The sequence below is a fragment of the Coffea eugenioides genome, chromosome 7 (genome assembly GCF_003713205.1).
Source record: "Coffea eugenioides isolate CCC68of chromosome 7, Ceug_1.0, whole genome shotgun sequence".
Classification (NCBI taxonomy): domain Eukaryota; kingdom Viridiplantae; phylum Streptophyta; class Magnoliopsida; order Gentianales; family Rubiaceae; genus Coffea; species Coffea eugenioides.
The window spans coordinates 13,184,350-13,194,102 of record NC_040041.1 but is presented as its reverse complement, the minus strand read 5'-3'; the positions used below and the strand labels follow the sequence as shown (position 1 = coordinate 13,194,102).

General features: G+C 34.9%; 1 protein-coding gene across 1 annotated transcript; it reads right to left on the bottom strand.

Moving 5' to 3' along the window:
* Positions 1-1,023: 1,023 nt before the first annotated feature.
* LOC113778079 (mitogen-activated protein kinase kinase kinase 3) lies at positions 1,024-6,413 on the bottom strand. Its single transcript, XM_027323347.1, has 11 exons — positions 5,869-6,413; positions 4,746-5,060; positions 4,373-4,460; positions 4,150-4,212; positions 3,812-3,972; positions 3,651-3,726; positions 3,083-3,142; positions 2,796-2,903; positions 2,466-2,702; positions 1,786-1,883; positions 1,024-1,693 (listed from the first exon to the last, which is right to left on the bottom strand). Exons 1-11 carry the CDS (start codon positions 6,345-6,347, stop codon positions 1,432-1,434), a joined length of 1,947 nt encoding a protein of 648 aa, XP_027179148.1. The 5' UTR covers positions 6,348-6,413; the 3' UTR covers positions 1,024-1,431.
* Between the last annotated feature and the right edge of the window lie 3,340 nt (positions 6,414-9,753).

Here is a 9,753-nt window from a genome sequence, read left to right as displayed (position 1 = left end):
TACTCTAATAAAAAGATCACTTAAAAATAATCTCTAGTAGTACTTCTACATCATAATGCTATAGTCCATAAAAATACAAATTTTAAAAACAAAAAATATTTATAAAGAAATATACTAGCATCAATTTAACTCTATATATTCAAAACTAATTTCTTATGAACATTATATTTTTTTTCAACTTCTTCTCAACTCATGCCCAAACCTTTAAATTGTACTGATCATTATAAAAAATAACTCAAAAGTAAAATATAAAGAAAAATCAATTTACTATAATTTACAAATAAAAAATTGCATAGTCATCCAAAACAAAGAGTAAGAAAATGTTGGAGAAAGGAGAAGGGAGAAAGAGAAGAAAGTGATTTTTGTATCTTTTTTTTTTTTTTTACTTTTTGAGTTCTATTTATTTGATATGTGAATCATATATCAAGTGAGGATTAATATAGTCTTTTTACAATTGCTTGGGGAGGTAAGCGATATTTTTAAAAGTTCAGAGGTGCCAAGTGATATTAGGAGAAATCTCAAAAGAGGTTTCTGTTATTATCACATGTATATATATATGTGTGTGTGTGTGTGTCTGTGTATATATATATCATTATATATATATTTATAATAATTCATAAATATTAATATATTATATATAATAATATACTTAATCAGGAGCTTAGGTCGAGCTTGATATAAACTCAAAACTCATATTAAAAGATGAAGTTGTGCGTTTTAACCTAAACTCGAATCCGAAAGCCCCATTTATGTTCTGAGTTCGGATTGGACTTGCCAGAACCCAGTTCATGGGATCCTATTGACATCCTTATCCAAAAGATGCAAACAACTGTGTCATTGCAGACATTGCCCTGGTTATAAACAAGAGGATCTGAGTGCAATTTACAACTGTGCTACTCCGGTTTGATTTGGTTCAGTTCATTTGCTTTTGTTTTACTTTCTGTTTTCGCCCCTGAAATTTACATTAAGGACCTAATGGGCCAAGGCTCTAGAATGGCCTGACGATAAATTGAGCTACACATCAAAAAGGCAAAGAAAGTATCCATCTCTCATTCTGACCCTATGATGAAAACTATGTCAAAGGGATCCGTACAAGAAATTTCAGCCAGCAATTTAATATGGCTCGAGAGAGGAATATACAACAGAGATTAAACACTATAGCGGCCTTTTATTTACATTGTATTCAAGAACAAAAGATTGTTGAATCATCACTATCCCCACCCTGCAGACGAAAGGTCCTGGCACCCCAATATATGTTCTTTAACTTTGCTATCAGTGATAGAGATACAAACAACTCCCAAAACTACAATTCTCTCATTCCACTAACCAATTCATATGAGAGACTCCCCAACCTCTTCCCTTTCCAAGACGCACATTCTTGACTGCATCGGGCATGCTTAGGAAGGCAAAAGTCTCTGGTTGCGCGCAATTCTACAAAATCGGTCGCGTTCTTATCGTTCTACCAGGTGTCTGAGCTCTAAATTGAGGGGCTTCATTCCATGGCTCAAGAATGTTTCTTGAGTTAGGCCTCATGGGGAACATCGAGTAATCGTTTGATGTATATGTGCTTTGACCAGCAAAAGCATAAGATGGGTGTGTAGGAGAAAGAAAACTCCTATATGATCCACCATTTTGACGTAATGGACTTGAACATGGAGATACTGGTAAGGATGTTATTGTTCTTGCATTTTCCCTATGGACATCAGAAAAATAAATGTTATTCAGACATTAAACTTCATCGGAAAGGGACTAAATAGCACGACATTCCAGGACTGCAGTGAGTACCTTGGGCTGATATTTACTCTTGAGACAGTGAGAACTTGTCTTGATGTATAATCTTCAGGACTAATATTGCTTCGGCTTCCACGCAATTCAAGGGCAGTCTGATTTCAAAAGAAAAATGGAGCACTTAGCGAAAAACTGATGATTGTCTTATTAGACAGAAAAGACAGAAGATGACACGAGTTTGGAGCAATAACAGCTTTCAAACTCTCGAGGAGATATAAACACATATTTTACTCCTTGAGCGTCTGACGTACGATCAAATGCTGAGTAACTAAAATATGTTGGAAAAGCCTGAACAAGAATATTTAAAAACTGACAAGCATTGAAGGGAAAATACAACCAGGGAGCTTATCTTATCATCACTCTCAGTATAATCCACCCTACTGTTAGACCACAAATCGAGCATTCCATGGATCAGGGCATCAAGATGGAGTACAATCAACAGTGGGAAAAAAATTCCGCTGGACATGTACTTTGACAACCAGCACATCTACTAGTTGGACATTTAAAATGGAACTTTATTTGGCCTCAAACTACTCTCTTTAACCACTACCAAGATCTTGTCAACATGGCTCAGAAAAACTATTATGGATATTTTAGCAAAATAAATAAATAAATTAATGTGTGAAAAATTGAATTGAATAACTTAACAACGTTAATAAGCAATCTGAAGTGGTTACCGGAGTGCGGCTTCCATCAAAGGCCTGAGGAAAGGCTTGCTTAGTTATGTTCACATTTGAAACTCTAGGTATAGCTTGATCTCTAACAAAAGGGTGCTCTAATAGTTGTACAGCTGTGGGACGTTGACTGGGTTCCCGCTGCAAGCATGACCTTATGAAACTTTTTGCATCATTAGACAGATGATCTGGAATTTCTGGCATATCTTTGCTGTTTCCAATTTTAAATATTGCAGCTACCTGTTAAATAAATAACACGAAAACCTCTTAGCCTATGACAACTAAAGTAAAACAACTTGACCAAGATATATCTAAACAAGTCAAGTGCCGCACCCCTTCATATTGGCTCCAAGGTGGTTTTAATGTGGCCATTTCAAGAACTGTACATCCTAAGCTCCAAATGTCAACTGCAAGGCTGTAACCATTTATGTTCATAACAACCTGAAATTATGCAAAATCATACGTCAAGAACTCTTGACAAATTCTTGCTGATAAGAAATAACGCAGCAGAGAAGGAAGGCAGAAAATGTTATATGAAGTTATGGATTCCACAAGATAAATCCACAGTGAAATCACTGTGTTCTGGAGGAAGGAGGAGCAGCAGAAGTAGAGCAGGTTACCTCAGGTGCCATCCAGTAAGGACTTCCTTTGAAGGACAACATCGAAGAAGCAGACGTTATCTGCTTGAAAGTAACACAGAATTAGGGGATATATCAAGTAATCGAGGTAATAGAAATATGGTCCCGTTATAGTTGGTTATCATTATGAACATTGTTACTCCCATGTTCACCATTCTGTTGCTCACTTTATACTTTTAATTGGCATTCTAAAAATGCTTTTTGTGGTTTTGCAGAGAATGAACGCAAAGATATTAAATATAAAAATGGAATGTTTAATAAGATGTTCCTAATGGCAAAGAGTTTTTAGATTAATTTTTTCACTAAAAAAGTGTTTCTTGTCTCTATTGACTGCTTGTCTTCAGCTGTACATCTTTTCTTTACAGGACAAGAAGTAAATTAGATATCGCTCATTTATATAGTACACCATCAATTCCTAAGATGCATACACACTTATACCAGTCAATAGAGTCAACCATAAATTCAACTTGCTAAACTGGTTTACAGCAAGGTGTCCAATCAGCTGAGCTTGCATACAAGTATTTAGTCGAAAAACAACAGTAAAACTTACATGTTTGGCCATGCCAAAATCTGCAAGCTTAACATCACCATTAGGATCTACTAATATGTTCGCTCCTTTAATATCTCTGCAAAAAAGATGGACCCTTCAACAAAGCTGGAATTTCAAGCATGGTGTACAGACAAGCAATATTGAGGCAGAAATTGAATCACCTGTGCACTGTATTTCTTCCATGCAGATAGGCAAGTCCAGAAAGGATTTGCCTAACATAGTTCTGAATAACAGGCTCCCTGAATGGTCCATATTCCTGCAGTAATTTGTGGATGGAACCCCCAGAGACATACTCCAAGTAAACTGACAATGTTTCTTCACCCTAAAGAAAAGTAAATTTGAGTCACTGCATGCTACATTTTGACAGCCATAATATTAGCATTGAGCAAAAGAACAGGCACGTTGAGAAAAGACTGTTAATACAGTTACATGTGCAAGTAAGCACCCAGAATCAAATCTCGAAGTTATTGGATATGAAGCGAAAGATACTTATTCATACCAACTCACTTCCAATATATTGGACAATGTTTGGATGTGAAAGTTGACTCAGCAACATGATCTCCTGTTGACAGGGTTAAATTCATCAGTGATTCCAAATATCATCAGGGAAGCAAACACAAGATACAAAAGGAACTTTGACCAAAGCAATGTAATGTGGAATCTGCAGTACTATGGGATTACAGTAGCTGGAAAATAATTACTTAAAACAAATTAATTGGCACCTGGTTTAATTGCTTGAGACATTCTTTTGATGACTGATCGTCAGCAACAACTCGCACTTCTTTTATTGCACACATTTGCCCATTCTCACTGTAAGTTTCACCAAAAGGCACAAGTCAACTACCGTATGACCACACAAATCATTTCATTTATTCAATAGTTATACTGATCATTTTCAAGCTTTTTGATATACAAGCGTATATAGCCCATGTTCATAGGAAAAAACGCAACAATGGTCTAACTTCCAACTGAATGCAAATTTAAAGCTCCCATCCTTACTCATTCCTAATATTTTCCAAGGAAAAAATAAAAGGTCAAAATGAACATGAATAAATCTTGTCCTTGTTAATCATATCATCAGTGGAGCTTCATTACCTATTAAATCCAACATAAACATGCCCAAAAGTGCCTCTTCCAAGAAGTCTTCCTTTCTTCCATTTTGACAAGTTATTACTTGAGCATTCAGTCACTCCAGAAGTTCTTGGCATTGGCAATGCAGAAGGACTAGTTGGAGAACCAGGTGGAAGTGGCAGCCGGTGACATTCACCTCTCCCATCTTCCAGTCTGCCTGTGGGCGAATCCAAACTTAAACCGGAAAGTCGTGGATGAAGAGGTGATGTGGTGGTAGTGCCTCCCCTTGATGCAGGGCCCGGACTTGGTAGCTGACTTAACTTTCCATCCCCTTGTCCTCTAGAATGAAACACAAGCGTGGAACAACTAAGCTCAGGTAGCAGTAGAAAATATTGCTCAGACAACTGTTTGTGAGTTTTTAGCACTATATTGCTCTCCTTAAAACTGATCATGTTGATAATATCAACCTGTGCTATAGAAGGAGGACTTGTTGAAGTTTTGAGTTCTTCTCCAAAGGCGTGAAATTATGCAGAGAAAAATCTAAGAGGAAAATTATACCGAGTAGTTGAAACAAAAATCAGCAAAATCAGCAGGCCAAGAAAACAACGAAAATCACCGAAAATCCAACCAATAATCTAAAAACAAGATATTGAAAAACAATGGCAATCTCAGCCTGCTTCAACCTTCCTCTCACCCAAGGTCAACGCCTTAGGCCGCAAAAGAGAGAGAACCAAGTTAAAATTTAGCTGAGATTATTATTCCATAACTTTCATCTGTATCAAAAAGCAATAAAATTGATTAACCAAAAAACTTAAAAAAAAAAAAAATCTACAAACAGAAAAAAGGTGGAAAATTATCTTCTGCTTTTCCCCCCTCTCATTTGACCGAGGTCCCAACATAAAATTCCATCCTCTGATAATTAAACACAATCAAGACCCTCAGAATCACTTCTGAACCTAAAATCGCTGGACTAAAATTGGATTTTGACCAATAAATTCCTAGTACTGAATAACAATCAACGAAAAAAAGAGCAACCGAAAACTCCAATAATGTTTTCAGAGAAAACGCCTTATGAACAATACCAACAAAATAGAAAAGAAAAAACAAAAAACAAAAACCAAAAATCAAATCTTTATCATTCTCCTACCTGAAAAAACCCATTTGACCATGATCAAGATTGGAGTGATCATCAGAGGAGGCAGACGAGCTAACACTAGAACCAGAAAGAGAGGCAGATCCCAATCCCAAACCCAATCCAACCACCCCACCAACACCACCACCATGACTCTGATCATTTGAAGAAACTGATGGTCGTGGAAGCGGATAAACTCTATCCAAAGATGAAGATGAATCAAACCCAGAAAACCCAGATGAGCCACCACCAAAATCAGGGCTTTTTCTTGGAGAAGTTCTTGCAAAATCTATCCCAGAAACCTCATCAAAACTCCTGGGCCTATTATCCTTGCTGCTAGGACTATTATCACTGCCTTGATCCTTTGTTCTCCCAACCCTTCTCTTGTCATTCTTGATTGAAGTTGCTTTGTTGTTGTTGCTGCCTGAAGAATTCTGTGAATTGTTTTGTGGGTCTTTGGATTTTGTGGATTTTTTCCCCCACCAAGCAGGCATTTTTCTTCCCCTTTCTCTTGAAAAAAGAAAATGAAAAACCTCACTACCAGAAGAAGCAGAGTAGTGAATCTATAATAACTACTCTTCAATATCTATATATATATATAGTATTTTATTTATTTATTTATACCTTTTTAAGTATTATATTTATATTTACATATATAGAAATTAAAGTTTAGTGGAGTAGAAGAAGAAAAGTTGAAGAAGAAAAGAAAAGGGCCTTATGGAAGAGTGATGGTGAAATTGAGAGAGAAAAGTGTGTGAGTGTGTGTGAAAACTGAGGGGTGTGGCCCGTGTGGGGTTCTGGTGCGGGAAGCCAAAGGGAAGGCCACAGTGAGGAACAGCTCAGCTAGTTAGGGACGGCAGGCGGTGGTTGGATGAGCCAAGGGGAGGCTGACGTGGCTTTTTCCTAGAGAGAAAGGAAATTAGTAGTAATAGTTTTTGGTTCTTTTTGATAAGTATTTAATAACTATGGTGTGTGGGCAATGTTAGGTCATTTTCGTTTCCCTTTTTCTTTGAGAATTTTCATTTTTTTATCTAGAAAAAAAATGCTCTAGAGAAACTAGAAAGTACCTTTTCTTGTCCTTTGTTAAAAAAGTGTGAAAAATACGAGCATCAGATACTCGTTAAAAGTGTTTTTATATTTCCTGAATGATATATTTTCCAAAAATACTCTTTTAAAAAATTTATGATTTACATCTTTCAATTACATTTTTTCTAATACAAAGAATTATCCACAAAAGTACTCTACAATGATTTTACTTATTTTGTAGCATAAGTTCAAACAACCATTCCAGTGCACACAACTATAAACCACATTTGGATTGCCCTTTTCAAGAGCCCTTTTAATTCTTAGGAAACATATAGTAATAATAATATCCTTTAATAAAATTCTTTTTTTTTTCAGATGAGTCTTTAGAGCAATGCTTCTTTTGAAAACATCCATAAACAATTATACGATTTTCTCGCATTCTAGGATTTCAATAATCCTCTTCATATCCAATGAAGCAAAAGATTGAACCATTCAATAAAAAAAAAAACCATTTATTTGTAAGCTTGCTAAATTTGTAAATAAATTCGAAAACAAAAGTTATAGTACAAACTAAAAAAAAAAAAAAAAGGAACAACAACATGAGATGAAGAGGCAAGTGTTTTTTTGCGCAGTAGTTCGCGTGTTTGTGCTCCCTCACTCACCTTTTACGCGTATTTGTCAATTTTTAAAGTACTAACAAAAGAAAAAGAGCAATTGGGACCTGATGGCGAGTACCGACCTAGTAAAAGTAGTGAGGGAGTTGGGGGTCACGTGTGGAATCGGCATTAGTGAAGTGTAAATTCAGATGCATCAATGGAAGGGACGGATTCCGACTCCATCCATTCACAAACAATTGTTTTTTCTTTTTTGGTGTTTTTCTTTTGGTTTATTGGTAATGAGAACTATTTATTAGCATAAAAGTAGTGGGTAGGTACCCTATGACAAAGTAGCTTTAGAATGTTAATTGCTTAATGACCACAAATCCAAAATGGAAAGTTTCGACATGAATTAATTTTTTGTACGCTGTCACCTAAAGACTTGTTATGCGAGCGCGTTTAATTGTTTAAGTATATTACACGTGTGTATGAAAAATCAAACAGATCCCGAGTAACAAAAAACTTTTCTATTTGTAAATCCGGAGTTCGAAATCTTATATATGAAAAAAAAAGAAGTATAACAAAGAAAAATTTAACCGGTCGCCTTGTCACTTACGCTTTTTGACTAATATATTTTTATACTTTTATCATATTTTTCTATATATTTATATATATTCATCACAACAAAATATTGCAATAAATACTAAAAACAGAGAATTTCTTTAAATAACTTTTTTATCCCTACAAAGTACAAACTGCCACTTTGTAGTGGTTTGGGTACCAAAAAATTTTGTCAATTATGGAAGGAAACTTTTTGTAATAAGTAAAAGTGACTTTTCTGGGATTATATGATTGCCTCCTGATGCAAAAGTCAGTAATCAGAAACCAAAGAAGAATGAACAGAATCTGCATTGGCCGCTGCGCTTTCAATCCCATGCAGTCCCAATGCGGATGAAGCTCTGTTTTGTCTCTGCAGAGAAGAGGAGCTTCTAACAACAAAACAATAATAACATAAATTTGTGTCAAGTAGGCTGCTGGGACCATACAGTTTGCAGGCAAGCATGAGGGGTTCCTTTTTTTTTTTTTTTTTTTTTTTTTTCAAAATAGTCGAAATATGTTTAATTTTTTAATTTTGTTCTTATGATCCTGCTCAAATTGGTAGAGACAAAAATTAGGTGATTGTGAAATTTTTTTAGTTCGATTCTCCAATGTATCTCTCCTTTTTTGGTTCACCTTTGTAACTTTTGAAGTTCTTATAAACGTATTTATCAGGGCAAATGATTATTTAATTATTAATTTGACCCTTAAATCCTTTCTTTTCAGCATTCACTTCACGTCTTATACAATCAAAAATTTTTTTTTTCTTTTTTCTAATAAGTAGTAGCTGTTTTGCTAGTTGGGAAGGATTGGACAGCAACAATTTATACCTTAATCCGCGTCTTGGATTTATTTATTGTCACCTTCTTTTCTTAAACTTGAGGATAACCTATGATGGGGAACCAACGTTTATTTTCTAAGGAGATGTATATAGCAAGATTAGATGTATTTGAATGACTTTTGTATTTGAGTGAGTTAATTGCAAGAAAGTCTTTTACTTTTTGACACATTCATGAATCTTAATGTTAAATTCATACTATAATATTCCCACGCAGTATCAATTTGAGGTATAAGTGGTCGGGTCATGATGGTGACTAAATTGATTGATTGTTTGTTTAACTTGCTAATTACAACATAAAGGAGTATTTTAAGTCAAAAACAGACGATGCTAGGTAAAATTAGACATAGTCAAAGGACCATTAAACACCTATTTCAAATTGATTTGACATAGTTAAATGAAAGCCAAACATTGGACATGTTAGCTAAATTGTTGAGCTTAAGAGGTCATGGAATGCAACAAAAAATTTCTCTCTTCAGATATCTTAATAGGTACTCATATTTCATGTTTTAAATTCCAAACAAAATGAATATGAACAAAAGAAAAAAAATCAAGATGCAAACTTTTTTTTATCTATATGTATAATAGATATTCATAGTATACATCCCACAATGCATCAATATCTCTGTTATGATTTTTGTGTTTGGATTGCATTTTCCGTCATTTTTCATGGAAAAAATACTGTAGCGATTTGATATATGTGAGGGAAAAAGGTGATAGGGAAATGTGATCACGGAAAACGACAATATTTTCCGACGGAAACAAGCAATCCAAACAAGGCAAGACTAAACATATTTTCAATTATTGCTCCAAAAAATAAAAATAAAAAAAGAAGAAGAAACA